We start from the raw sequence: 26,118 nt of genomic DNA on the forward strand, positions 1-26,118 counted from the left end.
AGCCCCCTCCTCATCCCCGTGTCCCAATAAAGGGGCAGCAGAATGGGGCTGTGCCAGACTTGGGGCAGGGTGAGGAGGAAGGGCAGGAGGCAGCTGGGCAGGAGGCAGCTGGGCAGCTCCTGACCAAAATTTGAGGTCTCTGCTGCTGAGCAGCGCAGGCAGAACCCGGGGGGGGGGGGGGGGGGGCAGAGCTGTGCTGCTCCAGGTCCCAAATTCACCCCGAGAATTTGGCAGTGTTGATCCACATCCAGCTCCACATCCTCAGGATGTCTGGTGGCACTGATGGGACGTGCTGGTCCCCCCAGGACAGAGATCCATCGTTCCAGGCATGGAGGGAGGAGTTTGCTGTAATCCCACAGCTGGGAATCCACAGGCACCACCTGGACTCGGTGTGTGTGTGACCAAAAGTCACTGCAGGGCTTTGCTGGGGAGGGGATAAAGGTGCAGAAAATTAAAAAACCCCTCTGACAGCCCTGCCTGGGACAGGCCAGCACTGCCAGAGGATGAAGTGCTCAGAATTTAAAAAAAAAAAAAAGTAATCCAAGCCACTGCTTGGCCACGGATTGTGCTCCATCAGAGCAGCAGAGCTCCCGGCTGCTACCACGGGGGAAAAGAGGAATCTTCCTGCTCCTCTTCCTCCCATTCCTCACTCCAAGTCACTGTAGCAACACTCTGCTGAGAAAACATTCACTGGGCAGGAGGCAAGTTCAAAATCACGGGAAAAAGCCCCCAAACCAGTGACAGTTTAGGGAGAGGTGACGATGACGATGATGATGATGATGACGATGATGATGATGATGAGAAGCCCATCAGTGCTGGACCCCAGGGGATGGAGTGTCAGTGGCTTTAGCAGCAGGCCCAGCCTGGAGTGGAGGTCTCCTTGATGCTGATATAGTCCCCACTCCCAGCAGAGGAGGAGTTTCCATGTCCCGTGGATGAGGACATCATCTTCTCAATGAGAACCCTGGGAAAAAAACATCCATGGCTTGGTTTGTGGGGTTGATTTTTTTAACCAGCAGCGTTGGGCAGCGCAGAAAAGAAATAAAAAATAAAAAGCAAAGCTCAGAAGGATATAAACTCCAGGAAATGACTAAAAATTCAGGTTAAGGAACATGACAACACTGGCAGTTGGACTCGGGCAAGGACACCTTCCTCTTTCCCAGGCTGCTCCAAGCCCCATCCAGCCTGGCCTTGGGCACTGCCAGGGATCCAGGGGCAGCCACAGCTTCTCTGGGCAGGGGAGGGAATTAACTCCTGGACACATGACCAGGCTCTGTTCCTACCTCATGGACTCGTTGATGTTCTTGTTTTCCTTCACAGATGTCTCCACCCATCCTGAAAATCCATTTTCTTTGCTGAACCGATCGACTTCTTCCCTGGTCACTGCCCATGGGGAAAGGTCACACTGCAAAGCAGGAACCAGGCATTTTAGAGTCAGAGAATCCCAGAATGGTTTTGGCTGGAGGGAACCTTAAATTCCCACCCCTGCCATGGGCAGGGACACCTCCCACTGTCCCAGGCTGCTCCAAGCCCTGTCCAGCCTGGCCTGGGACACTTCCAGGGATCCAGGGGCAGCCACAGCTTCTCTGGACACCTTGTGCCAGGGCCTGCCCACCCTCCCAGGGAGGAATTTCATCCTAATTTCTGAGCTGGAAGGGCCATTTAGCTCAGCCCTCACAGCTCCCAGGTCCTGCTCCCACAGGGAGCTCTTGGGGCAAGGTTCCTACTGGGATGTTGCAAGCAGCAATTTCTTTATCTGAGATCTGAGTTACCGACACGCCTCAGTCAAGAACGCCTGGAATGGAGCTTCCAACGTTGTCCCTCATCCCAAATCTGCCCGGGCTCTCAGCAGCCAGGAAAGGTGGCACAGGTGTGGTGGCACCAGTGCCAATGGGATGGACAGGGAGGCAGAGAGACACCCTGGCCCAGAGCAGCTGGTGGGTGCAGCCACCCAGATTTCCCTGATCCCGGCAAAACTGTTGCCTCAAAACTGAATCCCAGGATCACTGAGGCTGGAAAATCCCTCCGGGATCATCGAGTCCAAGTTATGGGCCTGATCCCCACCCTGAGCTCTGAGTGCCACGTCCAGGTGACGCCTCCAGGGATGGGCACTCCAAACCTCCCTTTCCAACCCTTTCCATGAGGAAATTCCTGCTGAAATTCCACCCTGAGCCTCCCCTGGCCCAGCCTGAGGCCGTTCCCTCTCCTCCTGTCCCTGTCCCCTGGGATAAGATCCCAAATCCCCCCCAGCTGCCCCCTCCTGTCAGGGAGAAACACACAGAGAAACAGAAACACAATCAGAAAAACACACACACAAAACCCACACAGAAACACAGAGAAACACACACAAAACCACACAAACGCACAGAAACACAGCAGCACACACAAACACAGAAATACAAACAGGAAAACACATAAAAACCACACAAACCCAGACAGAAACCCACACAGGAACACAAAACACACAGAAACACACAAAACACACACAAAACCACACAGAGAAACACACAGGAACACGCAAAACACACAGAGAAACACAAAAACACACAAACACACAGAGAAAACCACATGAACCCACACAGAGACACAGAGAAACACACAAAACACACAAAACCCCACAAAGGAACACACAAACACACAGAGAAACATAAAACCACACAGAGAAGCACACAAAACACACAGATAAACATAAAAACACACAAACACACAGAGAAAATCACATGAACCCACACAGAGACACAGAGAAACACACAAAACCCCACACAGGAACACATAAACACACAGAGAAACACACACAAAATCACACAGAGAAACACACAGGAACACACAAACACACAAACCCCCACACAGGAACACACAAAACACACACAAACACACAGAGAAACACACAAAACCCCACACAGAAACACACAAAACACACAAACCCCCACACAAACACATAGAGAAACACACACAAACACACAGATAAACATAAAAACACACACACAGAGAAAATCACATGAACCCACACAGAGACACAGAGAAACACACAAAACCCCACACAGGAACACATAAACACACAGAGAAACACACACAAAATCACACAGAGAAACACACAGGAACACACAAACACACAAACCCCCACACAGGAACACACAAAACACACACAAACACACAGAGAAACACACAAAACCCCACACAGAAACACACAAAACACACAAACCCCCACACAAACACACAAAGAAACACACACAAACACACAGATAAACATAAAAACACACAAACACACAGAGAAAATCACATGAACCCACACAGAGACACAGAGAAACACACAAAACCCCACACAGGAACACATAAACACACAGAGAAACACACACAAAATCACACAGAGAAACACACAGGAACACACAAACACACAAACCCCCACACAGGAACACACAAAACACACACAAACACACAGAGAAACACACAAAACCCCACACAGAAACACACAAAACACACAAACCCCCACACAAACACATAGAGAAACACACACAAACACACAGATAAACATAAAAACACACAAACACACAGAGAAAATCACATGAACCCACACAGAGACACAGAGAAACACACAAAACCCCACACAGGAACACACAAACACACAGAGAAACACAGAGAAACATGCACAAACCCACACGAACACACAGAGAAACACACAAAACCCCACACAGGAACACATAAAACACACAGATAAACATAAAAACACACAAACACACAGAGAAACATGCACAAACCCACACAAACACACAGAGAAACATGCACAAGCCCACACGAACACACAGAGAAACATGCACAAACCCACACAAACACACAGAGAAACATGCACAAACCCACACAAACACACAGAGAAACATGCACAAACCCACACGAACACACAGAGAAACACACAAAACCCCACACAGGAACACATAAAACACACAGATAAACATAAAAACACACAAACACACAGAGAAACATGCACAAACCCACACAAACACACAGAGAAACATGCACAAGCCCACACGAACACACAGAGAAACACACAAAACACACAAAACCCCACACAGGAACACACAAAACCCCACACAGGAACACAAAACACACAGAGAAACACGCACAAAATCACACAGAGAAACACACAAAACACACAAAACCCCACACAGAAACACACAAAACGCACAAAACCCCACACAGAAACACAAAACCCCACACAGGAACACACAAAACCCCACACAAACACACAGAGAAACACACACAAACACACACAAACCCACAGCCAAGCACACCCAGAGCACCCCCAGGGCTCCTCACCTTGTTGGCCAGCAGCAGGCAGGGCACAGGGCTCCCATCTGGCAGCACGAGCTTGCTGTCCAAGTCCTGCTTCCACTTCTGGCTGTTGCTGAAGGTGCTGACGTTGGTGACATCAAACATGATCACACAGGCCGAGGCATCCCTGTAGTACAGCCGGGTCATGGACGTGAAGCGTTCCTGCCCTTCGGGGTCAAAACAAGAAAAAAATTCCCCCCCAAGTTGCTGGGTTTAGATTTGTTCATGCAAATAATGTGTTTATTCATCGTTTTCTCAGCTGGCACTAATGATCTCTGCTTAATTAATGAGGGAATCCAGGCACTGGATGTATCCTGCCTGGGCACCTCCGCACTGGGCAGGTCTCGGATCTTAGAATCGTGAAATTCCAGATTTGTTTGGGTTAAAAGGGACCAAAGATGCCCCAGTGCCACCCCTGCCATGGGCAGGGACACCCTCCCCTCTCCCAGGGCGCTCCAAACCCTGTCCAGCCTGGCCTGGGACTCTTCCAGGGATCCAGGGGCAGCTCCAGCCACCTGAGTGGCCCTGGGCACCAGGAGGGCACTCCCACACCTCAAACTCCTTTTTGGGGCTGAAACTGAAACCAGTTTCTTGCTGCATTGCTCGCTCTGCCAACTTCTCCTTCCTGTTGCCTTTTTAAGGATGCCAGGCAGCAAAACCAGAGGAAGCCACAGCCCTGTTTTCCTCCCTGCTCCAGATCCAGAGGTGCCATTTTAGAGCTGCTGCTGCCCAGACCTCTCCTGGTGCCAGGGAATTTGGGGAATTCATTTCTCTTCCCCTCTCCAAGGAGCAGGAGCTCCTCACTCCACTCCAGCTCATGTAATTCTGTCCCTCAGAGTGTGTCTCATGCCAGAAATTTGGATTTTAACATAAGATTTGGAGCTGAGCAGTCTCATAGCCAGCTACAGATGAGCCAGTTCCACATTCCCTCTGCTCTGGAACAGAAAGGAAAGGCTGGGCAGGAATTACTGAGTGCATTTCTTGCAGGTGGACTTTAATTAAATATTTAAATTACTACAGCAGGCTCGAGGAAGCCCTGCAAAGCAGAGCAGTCCTGGCCCTGGATCCACAGGCTCCTGGGATTTATTTTTGGAGCAGAAGGAATAGGAAGAAGAAAAGGAAGAGGAAGGGGAAAAGGCAGGGGGAAAGGAGGGCAAAAAAGGCCAAAACACTGAGAACTTTAAAAACCTTTTAAAATACCTGCAATGTCCCACAGCTGCAGCCGAACCGTCTCTGACTCCGACCACTGAACCACCTTCAGCGCAAAATCCACTGGAGAATTCCCAAGAAACCAGAAAGGAAACCTGATCAGGGCCATTCTGCACCACGGGGCTCATTCCCCCACAGCCTCTCCCCATCTCCCAGAGCCCCAGTCCAGCCCTAGCCACGGGGCCTTTCAGAATCCTGGATCACTGCCAGCAGCCCATGCACAATTCCAGGCTGGACGGGGCTGGGAGCCACCTGGGATAGGGAAAGGTGTCCCTGCCCGTGGGGTGAGAGGAGCTGTGAGGTCCTTTCCAACCTGAATCACCCCACGTTTGCCGGAACCAGGCCACTGAGTCAAAAGGGGAAGCTCTGCGTTATTCTCAGCTCCTGATGTGTCAGGTTTTCACTGCAGGGGAAAACCTGCCCGGCTCTGCTGGCAGCCAGGCCCAGCTGGGCTGGAACTGACCAAAACCAGGAACTAAGTGGAAAAAAAAAAAGTACAAGAAACGAGTCTGCAGCGTTTCCTGCTGGGAGAGACCACGGGCACAGCCCGGAGCTCCCCAGCGTTTTCCACTTCTAATCCATCCCCTCTCGGTTCAGGAATAAAAAGATTCAAACAGCTGTGCTCAACCCCCACGATTTTGGGTCCTGGGGGAGATTTCCTGGGTAAACCCTTGGCGGCTCCTGCGCCTTCCAGGTTATCCATTTACACAAAGAACCCAAATCCCACTCAGCCCCATTCCTCACAGACCTTTCCAAGCGCTGCCGACCCCTCAGGCTGGTCAATTAATGCCAAACCAGCGCTGCCGATGGTTTTACTGGGATGAGCTGAGCCTGTAAGCTCAGACTATCCAGTTTATAGCTCCTGGGGTGGTTTTTCCATGGGGTGGGAGACGATGGGACACCCCAAATGAGCCGGGCAGAAGGACAGAATCCCCCGGGGGCTCCGGAAAGAGACTCTGGGAACTGATGCCCCATAAACCACCGATGATACGCGGCTGTTCCTATCCCAAATTCCCAATCCCACGGCCCGGGGAGGAGCAGGGGAGAGGGGCGCGTTCCCCCCGGGCTCGGGGCGCGGAGCGGGGCTCGGGATGCGCAGCGGGCCGGGACTCCGGGGAACCCCCGGGGAACCCCCGGGGAACCCCCAGGGACCCCCAGGGCTCACCTCCCACCGTGGATTTGTAGTGCCGGTTGAAGCTGTCGTTGGCGTAGCGCTGCACCAGCGAGGTCTTGCCCACCGTGGCGTCCCCCACCACCAGCACCTTGAACATCCGATCGCGCTGCCCCATCCCGGCCCGGCCCGGCCCGGCCCCGCTCGGTCATGTGAGGGGCAGCGGCGGAGCGTGCACGGGCTGCCGGGAGCTGTAGTTCGCTGCTTTCCGCCGGCCCCGGGCATGGCCGCATCCAGCGCTGCACATGCCCCGCACACCCCGATCCTGGCCCCGCAGACCCCGATCCTGGCCCCGCACACCCCGATCCTGGCCCCGCACACCCCGATCCTGACTCTGCACACCCCGATCCTGGCCCCGCAGACCCCGATCCTGACCCTGCACACCCTGATCCTGACCCTGCACACCCCGATCCTGACCTTGCACCCCCAGATCCTGACTCTGCACCCCCAGAGCCACCGCTGCACATGCCCCGCACATCCCGATCCTGGCCCCGCACACCCCGATCCTGGTCCTGCACGCCCCGATCCTGGCCCCGCACACCCCGATCCTGACCCTGCACATCCCGATCCTGGCCCCGCACACCCCGATCCTGGCCCCGCACACCCTGATCCTGACTCTGCGCACCCCGATCCTGACTCTGCACCCCCAGATCCTGACCCTGCACCCCCAGATCCTGACCCTGCACACCCCGATCCTGGCCCTGCACACCCCGATCCTGACCCTGCACACCCTGATCCGGGCCCTGCACACCCCGATCCTGACTCTGCACACCCCGATCCTCACCCTGCACCCCCAGATCCTGACCCTGCACACCCAGATCCTGGCCCTGCACCCCCAGACCCAGCGCTGCACATCCCCTGCACACCCCGATCCTGACCCTGCACATCCCGATCCTGACTCTGCACCCCCAGATCCTGGCCCTGCACATGCCCCGCACACCCCGATCCGGGCCCTGCACACCCCGATCCTGGCCCTGCACACCCAGATCCAGCACTGCACATCCCCTGTGTCCGCAGATCCTGCGCTGTGCACCCCCAGATCCAGCTTCATGCACCCCCAACCCCTGCCCCGCACATCCCCTGCATCCCCAGATTCAGCCCGTGCAGCCCCGGCTCCAGCCCCGTGCACCCCCAAACGCTGCCCTGCACACCCCAATCCTGCCCTCTGCACCTCCAGCCCCATGCACCCCCAGATCCACCTCCTTGTACCCCCAGATCCAGCCCCATGGAGCCCCAAACCCTGCCCTGCACTTCCCCTGCACCCCCAGTTCCAGCCCCGTGCACCCCTGCACCCCCAGCTCCTTTGCAACCCCCAGACAAATAAAAAGACTCCACAATCTGCACTCCCCCACCAATGTATTTCAATTTTCAGACAAGGCTCCCCCATTGCTGGGATTTCTCCAAGGTCTCAAAGCCTGGGCATTTCTTTCTGCAATTCATACTCCTTCCCCCAGCCTCAGGAGACCAGGACATGGCCCCTCCCGTGCCCCAGCACCCCAATATTCACCCCAGTGATGTGTGAAGCCACATTTGGGGTGGCTGCTCCCCAAACCCAGGGGCTTTGTTTTGGGATTCTGCACCAAGATCCTGCTCTGGGCGAGCTGGAGGCACAGCCCTGCAGGGAAACACAGCCCACAGCCACCAGCTCCTGCAAATCCAGGGCCTTTTCTGCACCCTGGAAGGTGCAGAACCCTTCTGTCCCACGCAATCAGCAGACACGGGCAGGGGCCACGTGCCAGCAGCTCTCGGGGAGCAGGGCCTGGGTTCTGAATCCAGGGAGGGCCAGAACAAACACCTGGATTCCTGCTGGGAGCCCCCACAAGCTGCCAGGACCTGACCAAGGGCACGGCCGAGGTCACCTGGCACTCACACTAATCCCAGTTTGCTTCATGCCCAGCAATTTATTTGATTTTCGTAACTCTCCTATCAAAAGAGCTTCAGCCTGAGCTAAAATAAGCTCCAAAACCTGAGAGGGACCTTCAACCCGAAGGGAAAAACCACCACAGTCCACATAAATAAATGTCATCTTTATTTAACCAAATATAATTTATCCATTAGGTCGACATCTGTCAGTTATAGGAACTATAAATAATTAAGACAGTCTTTTTTTTTTTCCTTTAATAAAAGAGTAAACCAGGATCTTCATCTGCAGGCAGTTGTGGAGTCGGCATGCATTGGAGTGCAACCAGTGGGAAGAGGTTTTGTTGTTTTTTTCCCCATCAATATTCCTCAGTTTTAAGTGAGGTTCTTCCCTGACCATTCCCCAAGCACACCTTTGACCATGTTTCATGTACAGACCCCCCCAGCCCTGACCACGAGAGGCAGATTCCTCCTGCAGGGAATCTTTTCCTGGGGAATTTAGTGGTGATGTGACACCTGGAAGGCCAGCAGAGTTTCTTTCTATGCACATAAAAGCTGAAGTGTTAATGGAAGGAAGTCCTGCATTTATTCCTCACCATCAGGCAGAGAAATCAGGTGAGCAGCTGAGAATATTCCAAAAAATATTCCAGGAGTCCCTGGGCTGAGAGTTCAGCACGGCAGGGACAGGGTTTGTTTTGTGGTTGGGTTTTGTATTTTGAGCACAGCTTTGGCCAAAGGAGATCTGTGAGAAGTGAGGGTGGAGAGAGGAGGGTCAGAGCTGCTCCCACACAGGACACGGAGCAAAGAGGAGAGGAGTGAGCCTGATGTTGGATTAGCAAGGGAAAAAGGGGAAAATCAACTCAGAAATACAACTCCTGCTCTTCTGAGGGGCTGAGAAGGAGCAGCCTGGAGCCCACCTCTGCCTCCTGCACACCACCAGCAGCAGGGAAGGGTTTCCAAAACTCCACAGAGGGCCTGGAGCAGCCGAGAGCCCTGGTTTGGATCCACCTGCTCCCGTGGACTTCCAGAACTCTGATCCTGACCCTCCTTTCCAACAGGGCCATCTCTAGAGTGAGCCCAGCTCTGCACCCAGATCCCTGGCCTGGGACAATGATCCTGGACTAACTTTGGTCACGATTTGCCCACCTGGGTGCGTGGTTTTTGCTGCCCTCCCAACACGGCCTAATGGGAAGAGCAGGAATTCGGCCAGCACGGAGGAGCTGAACAGCACAAAAAGCAGGAGGGGAAGGAGCAGAGGAGGGAACCCTGCACTCCCTGTGCTCAGCCAGGGCTTCCCAGCTGGGCTGCAGCCCCAATCCCAGATTTTACACACGGGCAGGGGGGTTCCTGTGCCACAGAGCTGCACCGAGAGCCAGGGCTCCAGCAATCCAGCTGTGCCCGGATTTCCAGCTGTTTTCCAGCCGGCACCTGGGCAGAGAGAGAAATCCCGTGGATCCCACGGATGTCCTTTCCTAACAGACACCACGAGCAAAATGCTCCTCCCCAGCTTGAAGCACCTCAGGCTCAGCTGGGGGAGGTGCTGGGTGGCTTCTTGCTGGCTGCAAGGGGCCCGTCAGCAGCACTCAGCAACCGAAAGGAAACCTGGACACCAAAAACAGCAGCTGCTTTTCCACCTATCCCTCTGCACTGAGGAGAGCCGTGAAAATCGTGCAGCACAAGGAGACAGCACCCAGGAGGGCTCCAGCAGGTCCTGCAGAGGATCTCTGGCAGGTGGAAGGGGGGGGATGGATGGGGAGAGCTCCCAGCCCCCTTGGGTGAAGCTCAGAGCAGCTGAACTCAGCTCAGCAGAGGCAGAACCTGCAGTTTGCGGTGGGTGGCAAAAGGGAGCCTGGATCTGCCAGCAGAGCCCAGCCAGGGCCTGGGGCTCTCAAACAAGATCACTCACAGGAGCCTTCCTCGTCATCCTCCTCGTCCCTCTCCCAGAAACTCCCAATTTTTGGATGTGAGCCCAGGATGGAGCTTCAGAGAGCCAAGGCAGGGGTACTCTGTGCCCTCAGCCATGAGGTTGTACTTCGCTTGGAGGTGCCAGCTCAGTAAAACAAAACTGAGCTCGACGCCAAGGGTTTAAAACGCTTATGAAGCGAAAAAAGCAGCCCTTCACCTCGAGGGAGTGGAGCAGGGGAGGCTCCCTGCATGATCTGGCTGAGCAGGAACTTCACTGGAACCTTGGTTCAGACATAACTGCTGTGAAAATTGCACTTAGTGATTGTCTCGTTACACTTTTGTTTGTTTGTTTGTTTGTCCTTCCTAAAACTAGATATATCCTCTGTACAAACTCAGCTTGAAATATAAACCATGTAAAATTCCCATTGAAAATAATGAGAATCCAGTATCAAAGATGAAGTCTCGAGAGAGACGGGGTGGGAGGAGGGGGAAGCAGAGAGAGGCAAAGGGGGGAGGAAAAGAAACAACAAATGGGAAGAGGAGGAGGAGGAGGAGGAGGAGAGCTGTGGGAAGGGGGGAGTGGGGAGAGTTAATCCCCAACATCGGAGTCCCGGTCACCGATGAGCCAGAGGACGTGGAAGCTGAGGGCCAGGAGCCCTGTTCCAATCAGGTCCCCCAGAGCTGTCAAGTATGGGATGGAGAAGTTGTCGGGATCCAGGTCCCTGCCCCACATCCAGTGCACCATCCAGTCAGCGATGTAGAGCAGGATGACGACCTGGGGGCAGCGAGGGAAGAGCCACGTCAGCCACAGCTCCTGACCCCTGTGATGCCAGATCAGCTCTGCCTGGCTCAGGGAAGCACAACCACATCCCAAAAAACGGGGTTGGAACCACGTTCCCAGTGCTGCTCTCTGCAGCTGCATCCCCGAAGCAACGAGTGCAGCACGAAGAGGAGCTGGGGAGTTTTGGTGGCTCCCTGAGCATCCCAAATCCTCTGTGTCCCTCACAGCCCCTGCCTGTCCTCCTTCAGCTTCCTGTCACCACCCAGTTTGGGCTTAAACTGCCACCTCATCACCCACAAGGCTCAATTTTGCACCTGAATTTTCAGCTCTACCCAGAACAAGCTTGAGGAGACGTGGGGCAGAGAGGGGACTGCTCAGGCATGGCCAGCAACACCTGGCTGCCAGAAATAAAACAGTAACTTCTGGGGTTTTAGAGGAATTTAAAGAGTAACTTCTTTAAAGGAATAACTTCCAAAGGAATAACTTTCCAGCCCAGCAGCTGGAACTGCCAAAGTGGGATTTTCTCCTCCATCTGCTCCAGTGCAGCAAGAGGCTCATGTTGGTATTTAAAGACACAAAATCTGCAGTGGATCCTCTCAAGCTCTTGGTCACAAGAGTCATCCCTGTGGGCTCCCACAGCTCCAGGAACTGCCAGGGAAAAGGGCAGGGCAGGGCACATGTTCCCTGCAAATTCCACACCCTGTTTTCATCACCAGGCCTTTGCAAATTGCCAAATCACCCCCCAGGACGGATTAAGAGGGAAACACTCTGGCTATCAGAAAGACTTAAAAGAGACAAAAGGCAGATTCTAAACTCCCCAAGAACAGTAGGATGGAAAAATGGTGTGTACAGGTGTCCACAAAGGAGTCACTCAGTTCTGCCTGGGACCCCTGTGCCCAGCACAGGAATCTCTCAGGCAGGGCCAGGGTTACTGCCCTGTCTCTACAGCTCCAGTGCTGAGCAGGTCCCCACTGCAGGTGACACCAGTGTGCCCTGAGCCAGCCCAGCCCCCTGAGGGGTTCCAGCTCACCTGGAGCAGTGCTGCTGTCATGTAGAACACGATGAAAATCAGGGTGAGCGTGGTGTGTCCCCCCTGCATGGAGCTGATGGTGTAGAGGAAAACCAAGTGCCCGGGCACCACCAGGAGGAAGAGCACACGGGCAGAGCGGGAGTTCACGTCTGCAAAGGGGACATCAGGCCTGATTTAGACCCTGGAAGTGTCCAAGGCCAGGCTGGACAGGGCTAGGAGCAACCTGGGACAGTGGAAGGTGTCCCTGCCACATGGCAGGGGTGGCACTGGATGGGCTTTAAGGTCCCTTCCCACCCAAAGCATTCCATGATTCCATGACCCAGGCTGTCAGGGATTCTGGGGTGTCTGTGCAGGGCCAGAAGCTGCACTGGGTGATCCTGTGGGTCCCCTCCAGCTCAGGACATTCCATACCCACATTTCCCCACCCAGCAGTGCCCTGTCCCTGGGCACAGGGGCTCTGCCCATCTGCAGAGGGCAGGGAACCCCCAGCCCCATCCCGAGCCAGGAGCTGCCCCTGAGCAGGGCTGGGCCCCCCTGTGCTGTGACAACGCTGCAGCCACTGCCACAGGGAGCTCAGCTGGCACCAAGCCCTGCACCCCCACGGCTGCCTGGGGTACCTGAGCTGAAGAAGGTGCTGCAGGGGCTGGGGCACTTCCGAGGGGCCGTCTCGGGGCTGTCTCCAGGCACCCCACTCATGTGCAGGTAGGTGGAGATGCGGCTGGCCTGCACTGCCACCAGGTTGCCACCCACACCTGCAGGTCACAAACGGCACTCAGGTGACGTCCCAGACACTTCCAAGAGCTCCTTTCAAGAGCCAGCAGATCTGGAAGTGCTGGAATTATGTAGGACAGTGTATTTTTGACCCCAATTCCGCTTTTGCAGGATGTGAGGAGCTGCGACAAAGCTGTGGCTTTTCCCCTCAGGCCCCTGAGTGAAGCTGAAGCAGTTCTGTTACTGCAGCTCAGGGTGGAAGAAATATGTGAAACAAAAATGAGGAGTCAGGCACCGAAACAGACACAGGAAGTTCAAAACTATTATTTTTCACATGGGAAATTGTGAAAGCCACCAGCACAAGATGCACTGGCTCAGAATTAACTCCACCCATTGCAAAAAAACAATTAAATAATGAGTTTCCCTGGTTCATTAGGCAGAAAGGAGGTGAAAGCTTTACACCAGAATCGATCGGATTTCCTGACTCCGAGGTGCAAATACAAATCTTTGCGTTACCAGGTGCCACAAGGCAAACATTTTGGAAGACAGGGGTGTTCCACCAGACAGGAAGAATAAGAAAATGAAGAAGTCCCTGGAAATGTGTTTTTTTAGGGAACAGCCTCCCAGGCCTGTCAGTGAAAGGGTGGCACGGGGGCAGCCAAACCTGTGTGCCCCCAGCACCCCAAAAGAGAATGATTGTCCTTAACCTGCCTGAAATCCCAGACAACTCCACTGTTTGCCAGGAGCTGCAGCCCCAGGGCGGGGCAGGACTCACCATTGATGACTGGTGTGAAAACTGCCATCCCAGCAAAGTTCGGATCCGACACCGTCCTGTCCAAAATCAGCCCCCCAACGCTGCAGGGGGAGACCGGAGAGGTCAGTGCAGGAATAAGGACACAGAGGGAGGCTGTGTTTGGGGACAGGGACAGTCCCACCTGCTGATGGCCATGGCAATGATGACAGGCTCCCAGCCCGAGTAGAGCACCTCGCGGGTGGCAGAATTCCTCTTGGCAATGACGATCCAGATGGGCAGCAGGGAGATGAAGAAGGCGCACACCAAGGGGTTCACGTAGGCTTTGCTCTCTGGGCAGGGGGGGAGAAGAAGCAGAGAAATCAAGGGGAAGAAGCAGCAGAGATCTGAACCTCAGGAGCTCCAGGAAGGGCAGGGAAACGCCTGAACCCTGCAGGCTGTGGGGTTTCCCTCTCACAGGGGGTGAGCTGTACTCACAGGGGTGACAGTAAAACACTTGGATCTGTTTAGTAACAGATCTGAGCGGGATCCTTTCAATTCCAGCTGCTCATCCCCACTTTTCCCACTCCTGGGCAGGATCTCCCAGTGCTGCTTCACCCCTGGATGAACCTGGCTGAGTCACATCCCTGTGTCCTGGCTGCCAGGGAAGGAAGGCGGAGGGGAAGGAGGAGAAGTTGGGAGTCTCCAGCTGCAGCCCTGCCCTGAGGATCCCCAGCTGGAGCTGACAGCACCGCAGAGGAAATCCCAAGCTGCCTTCTCCCACTGCTCCAGCCCCAGCCTGGCACCTGGAAGGGGACAACCTCTCCCTGAGCACTCAACCTGGAGAGGAGGAGGTGTGCAAGGCAGTGAGAAGGTCCAATCCCTCCCTCACCTGACCTAGGCCCAACTGAAGGAGCTCCAGAGCGGGAATCCTGCACACCCCAAGAACAGAAAGGGCAGAGGAGGAGGGTGAAATGAGAGGGAGACACAGCAGCCCACGCAAGGACCAGGGAGAGACAGAGGCCTTCTGCTGCTCCTCACCCAGCTCCTTGTACAAGCCCCAGCTGATCCCTGACAGCAGAGCCAGCGTGATGAGGTCCCCCAGGCTGGCAGCAATCGGTGTGGCCACATTGTCAGGATTGATCCCCATCTTCCTGGAGCCGATGATGACCCCAATCATAATCATGCCTGCAGCCAGAAAGAGGGAAAAAAACCAGGATTCGGCCAAGGGGAGCTTAATATTTCAGGAAGAGGTGCACAGAGGGGGTGAGCCTCACCCAGAACAAGGGAGGCAATGAAGGCAGTGGCCACGCTGCTGGCACACAGCAGGACAGCGTGGTCGATGCTGAAGTGCCCGTCTGGGATCCATCCGAACACCACGGCTGCGATCGAGGCCAGGAAGCCAACCACAGTGGCCTGGACCTGGAAATGGAAACCAGAGGGTCACCAAGACACCAAAACAGCCCCAGGGTGTGAGGAGAGGTTGCCCAGAGAAGCTGTGGCTGCCTCATCCCTGGAAGCGTCCAAGGCCAGGCTGGCCAGGGCTTGGAACAGCCTGGGATAGGGGAAGGTGTCCCTGCCCATGGGAACAAGAGGAGCTTTAAGGTCCCTTAAACCATTCCATGACTTTATTCTGTGAGTCTAAGAGGGAAGCACCATCTAGGGGGATTAGAATCCAGCATGGAAACACCCAGTCCAACCTGCAGGGCCAACGTGGCAGGGGGACACACAGGTGCCACCTGCCTCCCCATCAGACACAGAACACTGACACTGAACAGCAAAACCCAGGCACTTAAACCTCCCACACTGCCAAAGTTGGGCTTGCCCCAGCTGTAAATACTGCCCTTCGCTGTCCTCACCTGTATCAGAGCCATGTTCCCCGTTATCATCTTCCAGAGCTCTTTGGGTGTGTCCATTTGGCCAATATTAGCCTGTAGGAGGAAATGCGACACCATTAAAGACTGGCAGCACTTTACACCTGAAAACAGCCAAATTCCTGTGCCAGGAGCAGGGGAGGACCTCGAACCCTCGGCCCTTACAGGGGAGTAATTCAGCAGAAAGGGGAAGGTGAAAGGGCATCAACATCAACCAAAAATCTGACGGGAATATTGCAAAAGCAGCGAGATCTCTGTGTCCTGCAGCCACACACTGCACTTCTCATGGAATTCACTCCACTGCTCATCCCGGGGGTCAAGCTGCCCCTCAGGCCAGCCAGGCAGGAGGGGCCAGGGGTGCAGAGCCTCAGGTCAGCTCCGTGCCCCTGCTCCCACACCGAGCGAGGCCGGAGCAGCAGCAGGTGGGGCACAGCTGGCAGCACACCCTCCTGTCCCTGATAAAAGCTGAGCAAACAAGGCTGGTGCCACGTGGGGACAGGGAGAGGAGTGGGAAGCCGTGGCACTGGGGTCACCTGGCACCGGGAGAGGCTGATGAGGATAACTAGGAGATGGAAATTGCTTTAATTCCTGGCATAGGATCCAAAATAACGCAGAGGAATTGCTGCAGGGCACGGGCTCTGCTCCTCCCTCCCACCTCCCGGGTCTTTATGGGAAGAATGGATACGTTTCTATCCAATTTGCATCATTAGAAGCTGATGAATTTAGGAAATAAGGGAGAGGCTCAAACACTGGAGTGGGAAATGCACATTGGAGGTGCTGCCTGACAGCACCAGACTCGTGCACAGCAACACAGCAGCGATTTCCTCCTCTCAGGTGGAAAAGAAAACAAGCAAACCAGAAATAATTGATTAATTAATCCCCCTGCTCTCCTTGCTGGATGTGTTGAGAGCTGCCAGCTTGTTTTACTGAGATGCCCCCATCTCTGGGGCAAATCATTCTGGGCAGAGAGGAGGAAGGAATGGGGGGAAACCAACAAAAAGTTGACTGGAGCAGCACATCCAGCACAGGAATTTGAGCTCCATATGAAGCCTGACCTTAAAATTCCAGCCACATGGTAATTAGGCTGGGATTAACATAACCTTGCTGTAGCCACTGGCAACGGGATTTTAATCCTTTAACTAATGGGGGAGTTTTGCCTCTTAATTGTGAAAGGAATTTCTGAGGTGCCTTAAAGCAGCACTAATTAGAAACCCAAAGTCTGAGAAACCACTCCAGGCTGCTTCCCTGTGGGGAGAGCACGGGATCCACACCGGGAAGCTCCGGGCAGAGGGGAGCTCCCTGCGCGGGCCTGGCACCAGAGATCCTCCTGTCCCACCAGGCACAGGCACATGGAGGTTGGATTTGATGATCTTGGAGGTGTTTTGCAGCTTCAACCATCCTGTGATTCTGTGATTTTAAGGAGGCTGAGTACGAGGAGGCAGCACAGGAGGGGAGGCAGAGGCCAAAGCCTGGCTCAGGGTCAGGAGGGGACACCACGACAGGAGCTGGTGGCTGCTCCCTGTGCTGGTGTCCCCGTGACCCTCCTGCAGCCACCAGGGCAGACTGGGCAAAGTTCTGCATTCCTGACTTTCCACAGCCTCATTCCTCTGCCAGAGCTGCCCCAAAGCTGCTCCTGTCAGCCCCAGGAGGGGACACAGAAGTGCCAACACTGCCTTTGTCCCAAGCACTCCCCCTGCCCAGCCCATGGCCAGAAGGTGGCCAGGGCCAGGAGGGAGAAGGTCCCCGTGTCTGGGACAGCAAGGATCCTGTCATGGTCCCAACAATGGAGAGGGAATAAAACAAAGGGATTTGTTTCCCAGAGCGAAGGGGTGAACAAAGCTCAGCCTCTGTCCCTGGCACTGCAGCCCAGCTGGGCCCAGCAGCTTTGTCCTCCCCGAGCCTGGGCAGAGGAGCCTGAGGAGCAGAGTCACAGCTGGAATCTCCAAAGGGAAGGAGAGGAGAGGACCTGGGAGAGCAGATCCACAGAGAGACCAGCCCAACCACGCTGTGCCTTCTCCTGCTGCAAGGGCAGGGCTGAGAGCAAGGCAAAGAGCCAAGCAGGGTTTGTTCTCCATCCCTCCACCTCAGTGAGCCCTTCCCAAGCAGCTCTTTGGGCCGAGGAACATCAGCACTGCCAAGGGCAGGAGCAGGCTGCCTCCTGCAAGGGCTCCCCTCAGGAACTCCCAGCCCAGAGGGTTAAAATCTCCTGGCAGCAGGCAGAGAACACCCTGCAGCTGGAAGATCCCAAGTTCCCACCATGGGGACGTAGGGACATGAGGCAGGAGGTGCTTTGCAGAAGGAGGGAGTGTCCTTGTCCTTGTCCCTGCCAGGAGAGGCTGTGAGTCCCTCTCCAGCCCTGCTCAGCTCCAGGGCAGAACACTGAGACACAGAGCAATTCATGGGCAGCTGGACTAACACAGGGCTCTGAGGAGCTGCCAGAGCCTGCCCCAGCCCTCAGGGGCCTCAGGGATCCTCAGGGAACAGGCAGCTCCCTGTTCCCCAGGAACCAGAGGGAATTCCAGCAGGAGGAATGCCCAGCTGTGATCTCCATCACTTCAAGAGCCTGTCAATCCCCACCGTGAGCTCTCACTGCGAGGTCCCCTCTGCTTTACAATTGTCCCCAGGCTCTCTCCTCACCCTGGCTCCTGCCAGCCTGCTCTGGTGACATTCCTGCTCCCAGTTCCTGGTGGAAAAGCCGGATCGCAGCCAGCTCCCACCCCATGTCCCCAGGCCCCGAGCAGCCAGCACTGCACGAGGAAGTGAACTGTCAGCAAAGCTTAAGGACCATTAATCCTTCAAATCCCATCAGCCCAGCGGGATGAAAACACCTTCCCAGCACGCTGAACCCCAGGCTCTGGTGTCTGTTGTCACTGACACAGGGAATTTTGGGAATTTTGCCTGCCCATGCACCACCCACACACACAAACCCCTCCCAGCCCTTCCCAAAGCAGGTACCCTCAGCTCCCTGGCCACTCACAGCTGTGGACAGGCGGGATGCCAGCGTCATCTCCAGGTTCCCCTTCAGGCCCAGCAAAGCAGGAACCAAGATAAACACCTCAGTCACGTATTTGAAGACGTCCCAGTGCTGCAAAATCAAAGCACATTAAATAAAACCATTAAACAGAACCGTGGTTGGTACCAAGCTTTGCTCCAGGCTGAGTGTCACCCACTCATCGCCACCTCTGGCACGTGGCACTGTCCTGAGCGGACATCCCAGTGCCCTCCCTGCTGCCACACTTGGAGTTCTGCAGTGGTTTTCCCACTTCTGCCATTTGTAGCAGCGACCACATGTTCCTGCTGGGCTGAACAAACAGCTCTGAGCCAGCAACTTTCAGTGAAAAATCCCCCAAAGAGCCACCACTGACAAAATGTTTACACACCCAGAGGCCAAAACAGGGAAAGATGGAGAGGCTTTGCCCAATACTTGCAGTTTTTGGCAGATTCGGGTGCTGAAGTTTGGTCAGCCTCAGCTGAGAGCCTTTCCTACATGTGTGTCATGCAAATATAAAAATACAGGTATATTTTGATCCAAACCCCAGCTCACTGAGGCCACCTTTCCCTGCTACCTGTGTTAGCTCAGGCATTTCCTAACTCCTCTGGCTCTCCAGCTGCCTTGGGATGAGGGACAGAGGCAGCCACGGTTATTTAGGAAAAAACAAAGAGTAACTGCAGGGTAAGCAGCCTTACAGGCGAGCAGCTGAAAACACAACACCACTCCAAAACCCCTCAGAGCCGCATTTAAAAACACCCCTGTGAGCCACCCAAACCTCACTGCCCCGCTTTTATTGCCAGGGTCCAAAATCTCTCCTGTTTGCCACTCTGCCTGGCTGCCACACTCCCTAAAGGATGCTGAGGAGCAGAGGAATCCCAGCTGGGGCAGTGCTGGACGTGTTGAACGTCCCTCTGCAGCTTTGTGCCTGCAAATGTCACCTGCAAACATCATCTGTGCGAGGCTCCAGCTCTGCCAGAGCTGCCCTTGGCAGTGCCACCCTGCCAGGCTCACCAGGGATGTGGATTTCTCTCCAGGACAAGCAAGGCCATCAGCAGATATAAATCGCTCTACCTGCCTGCCTAACAGCTTCCTGTGAGGAAGGACTTCAGTTATTCTTTGTTTGTTTTTCCATCCTTTACCCCTGAGCCAACAAGCTGCAGTTTCCTGGTGCTTTGCAGTGCTGCACTCCCTTGAAAAGTCGCTGGGGAGAAAAGCGGAGGCAAACTTGAGATGGGTGAACTGGGACCGTTTTCCTTCATATGGAAAAGGTGTTTCCCAGTTATAAAAATCCCCTTAAAGTTTCTGACAGCTTGGTAAAGCAAGGTGAGAACGGAGAGGCCCTGGCACAGGCTGCCCAGTGGCTGCCCTGTGGCTGCCCCGTCACCAGGAGTGTTCCAGGCCAGGCTGGACTGAGCTTGGGGCACCCTGGGGCAGGGGAAGGTGTCCCTGCCATGGCAGGGCTGGCACTGGATGGGCTTTAAGGTCCCTCCAACCCAAAGCATCTGGGATGTTGTGCCAAGCTGACTCTCAGGGACACAGATAAGATCTGCTCGGCTTTTTCACAACCACAACCCTCTCCCTGCTGGAGGATGAGGCTCCTGAGGTCACCCAGGGAGGTTTGGAGTCCCCACCCCTGGAGGTGTCCACGGATGTGGCTCTCAGTGCTCTGGGCTGGGGACAAGGTGAGGATGGGGCACAGCTTGGATTCAATGATCCTGGAGGGATTTTCCAGCCTAAGTTCTGGGATTCGGTGTGATTTGAGCTCAGTACTGAGATTCTGAATCTGAAATTCTTCACCCAGCACAGGCTGTGCCTCCTTTAAGACACCTCCAGGAGCAGCCAAGCTCGGCTCTCCCCAGTCTATTTTTAGGAGACTCTGGGATGATTTTGCTGCTTGTCCAGCGGGTGAATCCCTCACTCCAACTTCCCTTGGCAGGACCCAGGGCTCCCTCAGTGACCACCACGCTGCCACTGCCCAGCAGGACGAGCTGGGTGTCACCAGAGCCACCTAACGAGAGGAACATCGTCATTAGCCAGGCTGTGCAAAACCTTCCCGGCTCCAGAGTTCCCAGAGCTCACAGGGGCAGGATCAGGCACCAGTTCCAGCCCTCCCTCACCTCGTCCCAACCCTGAATTTAAATTAATAATTTGTAAATTTAACTTTAGAGGAGGCTGCACTGCAAACTGGTGCCAGCAGCAGCTGTAACTGGAGCCTGCTGCAGCAGCTCCCTGAGCAAGACAGGGCTGCTCCTGGAGAAAGGAAGAAAAGCCATCTTTGGGGAAGGAAAACAAGGAGATTTCTGCAGAGCTCAGCAGCTTGCTCGCTGCAAAGAGCAGGACCCGTGGGCTCCTGCCAGCTTTCTTAATATAAGATGTTATACAACACTGGGCGTCTGTGGGGCTCCCAGGCCTTGGTGGCTCCTGCAAGGAACAAAGCTCCCTGTGGAGAGGATTGCCCACAGTGTGGCTCCACGAGGACAACCAGAGCCAGGCTGCTTGGGGAAGTCTGAAAAAAAACAAACCCAACCCCAAAAAAAGCCAAAAAAAAAAAAATAGAAGGGAAAGAGAAGAGGAAATAAAAATTTCAGTTCAGGACATGGAGCCATTAAAATCACTGTAACAGCCCCTCTGAAATTTGGAAATAAGCTGTTTTCAGGGAGGTAAACACAGCAGACAGGATCCTTGAGGCTCTGCCCAGGATCCCAGTGTGTCCCACGCAGCACTGGAGGGATGAACTGGACCTCGATCTGCTGGAGGCTCTGGGAGAAACATCAACCCCCAGGTGCTGCTCTGCAGCTCCCTCCCGGCTCGCTGCCTGTCCAGCCCATCCAAAGAACCTCCAAGGAGTCTGGAAAACAACGATCAGGGCTCTGCTGGGAGAGGGGATTGTGCCCAGGGTCCTCCAGTGCACACAGAGAGCAGCTGGGGCACTCACAGGTACCAGCTCTCCCATCCCAGAGCTCAAACTCTCCTCCTGAGAGGCGAATCCCAGGGACACATCAATGGGACAGCGTGGCCAGGGCTGCTGCTCTGCACAGCGGGGACACCAGTTCCAGCGGGATCATCAGCCTGGTGGTCCAGAACGGGGGGCACGGAGTGCACGGAAGCCTCCAGCCGTCCCCAGCCATCCCAGCAACGGGGCTGCAGCTCCACACGCTCCCTCCTTCCACCCCTGAGCCTCTGGAGCAGCCCCCAGGAGCAGCCCCTGCAGCCGAGCTTCCCTTCCCCCTTCCCCACCCTACGGCATCTCCACGGCTCATTTAATCCCCAGTTAGAGCTGCTGGCAGCACAGGCTGCCCAGCCACACGCTGAGCTGCTGTGGGACACGGGAAGGACAAAGTTTTATTCGTAAGGGCCATAAAAATCAAGGCAGGAGAACACAGGGCCGAGCCGCAGCCTCCCGGCCCTGCCCGGCCACAGGGGCTGAGCCTTCTCCAGGAAAAACTTTAGGTCGGGTTCAAACTGCTCTGGGCAGCTTCCAGAGGAGCCAGGCCGGAGTTTGCAGGGACCTTGTGAAGGGAAAACATGTTTGAAATGTCTCTTTTTCAGAAAATGATTCCGGTAAATCTCTCCCGGATTAATTCACCCCGTCCGGCCTTTCCTGTTTGGAGTCACTTCCCAGCTCTGCCCACAGGTTCCACCGAGAGAGGCTGCAAGGATGACCAGAGCGCTCAGGCACGCAGGGAAACTGCTGCTCTGGGCAGGACACCACGGGGAGTGTCTGTCTGACCACCCACAAATCCCAAAAAAACCCCTCTGACTTACTGGCACCGGGCTGGGCTGACCCCAGCTGCCAGCAGCTCACGGGGCTGACATTCAAGCCTTGCTCTGCCCACACCACCAGGGCTTGTTTACCTCAGCCAGCAAATACAGAGGCTCCAAGCAGAGCATTTTTGGTTGCCCACAGCTCCAAAATGGCTGCGTCCCCATCCAAGGGAGTCTCACAAACCTATGGATGAGCCCAGCTTTGTGCCTCAGGGGTGGGAATCAGCTCTGCCCAGCCTGTGGGTCAGGGCAAAGGAGAAGCTGATCTGCTGCCAGACATGCATGGAAAACGTGGTGGAGACCAGCACAGGAGCCTCGGTTTGCAAAGGCACCATTCCCACAAGGAAACACAACCAGGCTGTCACACTCCCACGGCGTCACCTGCCACGGGGAACACCTTGGTTTTCATCTAGAGGCAACTGCCAGCTCCCTGCCCGCCTTTCCTAAAAATCACCTCCACAGCCCTCTCAGGAGGAAAGCTCCGTTAGCCCTGCCATCCCTGGATGCCTCAAGAACACAAGGAAGTGGTGCAGGAAGCTCTGGAATGAGCCACACGGTCTGGCACACACTGAGAGAAACATTAACCTGGCTGGCACGAGCCTGGAACAGCAGAGCAAACACCCAAGGCGGGAAAGGGACAAGAGGAAGCAGAACCCCGGGGCTGGGGTGTCACCAGCCAGCAGCAGGGAAGGGATTGATTTCCAGCTGTGATGCACAGAGTGCTCTCAGTTCCCAGGCAGCAGCACTGGCTTCACCTTCTCCTCTGAGCCACAGCTGGGCAGGGGTTCCCTTGGCCTCTCCCTCCCTCATTCCACACATCCCCGAGGGCTCCTCAGCTCCCCCTCCCCAGCCAGCACACCAGGGAACTGTTCACCCCCCTCCCTGTTGCTGAACCAGCCTTGGCATTCCATTATTCCATAAAGCCAAGATCTACAGAGCCAGGATCCAGAGCCCAGCACCGGGCCAGGGGAGCAGCAATCCTACCTGCACAATGTCCAGCACCATTCCAGCAGCGACTGTCCCAAAGCCTGCCAGGAGGAACGGGAAGAGGACCTGCAGCCCGATGGAAAAGGAGGTCTCCTTGAGGGGCGAGGCGGGCTCGGGACCCCGGTCCGTGCTGGTGTCATCGCTCTCATTGCTCTGGCTGCCATTTTCCAGCAGGGCATCCTCTTCCCTCACCCCTTTGGCGTTGGCACGGGACTCCAGCACCACCACTTCCACCCCGGTGCCATCGGGTCCCAGGAAATCCGCGGGCTCCACGCGCTGCCCTCGCTCCGGGCTGGTGAGGCAGTCCCCGGGCACGATGGGCGGCACGGCCCCGTTGGCCTGCGGGGTCTCCTTCTGCTCCAGCTTGGAAGTCATGCTGCAGGACCGGCTCTCCTGACCCTCTGCTCAGTGGGCCTACAGCCAGCAGCTGTTCCAGAAGGGATCTTCTGCCAGCAGCTTATCCAAATGGCCTTTCCAGCATCTAGGAGCGACCTCTGCCAGCCCTGCTCGCCCGCCCGGGAGTGCAGAGCCTGCTCCTGCAGCAGAGATCCCCATCAAGCAGCGTCCAGGGACGGGGGACACGGAGCACGGAGCGAGCAGGGACACGGCAGGAGCTGGGAACGGCAGCAATTCCCTCTGGTTCTCCTCCTCTCCAGCGCCGTGTGGTGCAGCAGCCACCGGGGCAGGATCCAAGCTTTCCTCCCTTGATGTGTGATGCCTTAGTGCATCTTTTCCCCGTTTTTTTTCCAGCAGCACGGCTGCTGTGATGGGGCAGAAGGAAAACCAGATGAAGTAAAGAACACAGAAGCTTAAACACTGAGCACTGGAGCAGAGGACTGGCTTTTAGAGATGATCCCACTCAGGCTCTTCTTGCTACCAGGGCTTTGCCACTTCCTCCAGTGGCACTGTCCCTCTGCAGAATTCCAGTCTGAAGGCTCCTGAGGGCTTTCTGCCAGAACAGCCAGCGATTCCAGCAGGCTTCAAATGTCACTGCCGTCCTCCTCCTCCAGAAGAATTTCTCACCCAGCAGCACGAGGCAAGCACAGTTCTTACTCAGAGTAGTAGCAGGTCCCCAGTTAAGGTTACTCACGGAGCTGGGCAGGCTGCAGGGTGGGGGCTGGCATTTGGGCAGCCTGCGATTTAACGTGGTTTTCCAAGAACTCGTCTTTCACCTGCAACACACGGGAGGAAAGCAGATACTCTGTGGGGTCCTGTGCAGCCCGCATAGGCAGCTCGATCCGCTTCCTCCGACAGATGCTGAGGTTCAGCCTTCGCCGTACCCCGAACTATCCCTTGGCTGCTCTCCCACAGCCCTGGGCACCCTCAGGACTTGTGCCGGGGGATGCGGGGGCAGAGCCGCCCTCTGAAAGGGGCACCCAGGAGGGACCCGCAGGACGATCCCCGCGGCCGGGGCTCCCCCCGCCTCCCGCTGCCGCAGCGCCGGAGCTGCCGCAGCGCCCGCAGAGCCCCGCAAGCCGCCACTTCCAGAGCGATCCCCGCGGGGATGCGCGGAGCGGAGCGGAGCTGCCGCCCGGTCGGTCCCCTGGCCGAGCGCCCGTGTCCCCGCGGTGTCGCCGCCCGTGTCCCCGCGGTGCCGCCGCCCGTGTCCCCGCGGTGCCGCCGCCCGTGTCCCCGCGGTGCCGGTACCGCCCGGTGCCGGTCGCTCCCCGCCCGCTGCGCACCCGCGGCTCCTCCGCCGCCCCGCGCTCTGCCCCGCCGGGCCCCGCCCCGCGCCGCCCTGACATCACCGCCGGCCAATGGCGGCCGTGCCCGCCGCGCCACGCCGCGCTCCCATTGGCCTGTCCCGCGTGGCGTCACGCCCGGCCCCGCCCCCGGCGTGGAGCGCGCCCCCGGCGCGCGGCGGCCACGCCCCTTCGGCACCGCGGGGGCGGGGCCGGGGTCACGTGCGGCTGAGTCCGCAGCGGGCGGGAGCGGTCAGTCCGTCCGTCCATCCCTGCGTCCACCCCTCCGTCCACCCTGCTGTCCATCCTGCTGTCCATCTTTCCATCCGTCCTTCCCTCCACCCTGCTGTCCATTCTTCTATCCATCCTGCCTTCAATCCGTCCGTCCATCTATCCATCCGTCCATCCTTCTGTCCATCTATCCACCCACTATCCATCCGTCCGTCCCACCCTCCATCCACCCCTCCATCCATCCATCCCACAATCCATCCATCCCTCCCTCCGTCCGTCCATCCATCCCTCCATCCATCCATCCATCCATCCATCCATCCATCCATCCATCCATCCCTCCATCCATCCCTCCATCCATCCATCCATCCCTCCATCCATCCCTCCATCCCTCCATCCATCCATCCATCCCTCCATCCATCCCTCCATCCATCCCTCCATCCATCCATCCATCCATCCATCCATCCATCCATCCATCCATCCATCCATCCCTCCATCCTCTCCCCCCCGTGGCTTTACCTGCTCTCACCTGGGCTGTGGAGCTGAAGGAAAGGCACGAAGAGCTGGGGATCCCTCGCTGGGGCAGCCTCGTTGTGCGCCCTGGGGACAGGGGGTTCACAGGTGGCCAGAGCTGCCCTGTGATCCCAGCCCCAGGGGTGCGTCCACGGACCCCCCTTGGATCCAGGCCAAGGAGCACCAACGTGCTCAGTGGTACCCACTGGATTTCAGGTCTCTGCCAGGCTGCTGTAGCTCAGAACAAAAGGTCAGGAATATTGTCACGTACACTCTGCCTGTTTATGCCAAACTGTCCCACAACAAATAAATAAAGAGCATAAAAACTCCTGCTACAGAGGTCAGGTCCTCATT

At 56.1% G+C, this 26,118-nt stretch overlaps 2 protein-coding genes across 3 annotated transcripts; both read right to left on the reverse strand.

Annotated features, from left to right (window-relative positions):
• Positions 1-13: 13 nt before the first annotated feature.
• On the reverse strand, positions 14-6,824 carry RAB29 (RAB29, member RAS oncogene family; the record flags this gene model as incomplete). 2 transcript variants are annotated; one of them, XM_082296161.1, is made up of 5 exons in its annotated part: positions 14-964; positions 1,284-1,405; positions 4,312-4,493; positions 5,527-5,598; positions 6,701-6,824. In XM_082296161.1, 5 exons carry the CDS (start codon positions 6,822-6,824, stop codon positions 847-849), a joined length of 618 nt encoding a protein of 205 aa, XP_082152287.1. In that variant the 3' UTR covers positions 14-846. The 2 variants fall into 2 exon arrangements, with proteins under 2 accessions (XP_082152287.1, XP_082152286.1); XM_082296160.1 differs by having other exon boundaries at positions 5,515-5,598.
• Positions 6,825-8,716: 1,892 nt separating this feature from the next.
• On the reverse strand, positions 8,717-25,048 carry SLC41A1 (solute carrier family 41 member 1). The gene is made up of 11 exons (XM_082296152.1): positions 25,024-25,048; positions 23,339-24,513; positions 18,575-18,682; positions 15,583-15,654; positions 15,001-15,145; positions 14,765-14,911; positions 13,929-14,076; positions 13,769-13,848; positions 12,900-13,034; positions 12,283-12,431; positions 8,717-11,246 (listed from the first exon to the last, which is right to left on the reverse strand). Exons 2-11 carry the CDS (start codon positions 23,714-23,716, stop codon positions 11,061-11,063), a joined length of 1,548 nt encoding a protein of 515 aa, XP_082152278.1. The 5' UTR covers positions 23,717-24,513; positions 25,024-25,048; the 3' UTR covers positions 8,717-11,060.
• Positions 25,049-26,118: the final 1,070 nt, after the last annotated feature.

Source organism: Coloeus monedula (genome assembly GCF_965178545.1).
Source record: "Coloeus monedula genome assembly, chromosome: 23".
NCBI lineage: Eukaryota > Metazoa > Chordata > Aves > Passeriformes > Corvidae > Coloeus > Coloeus monedula.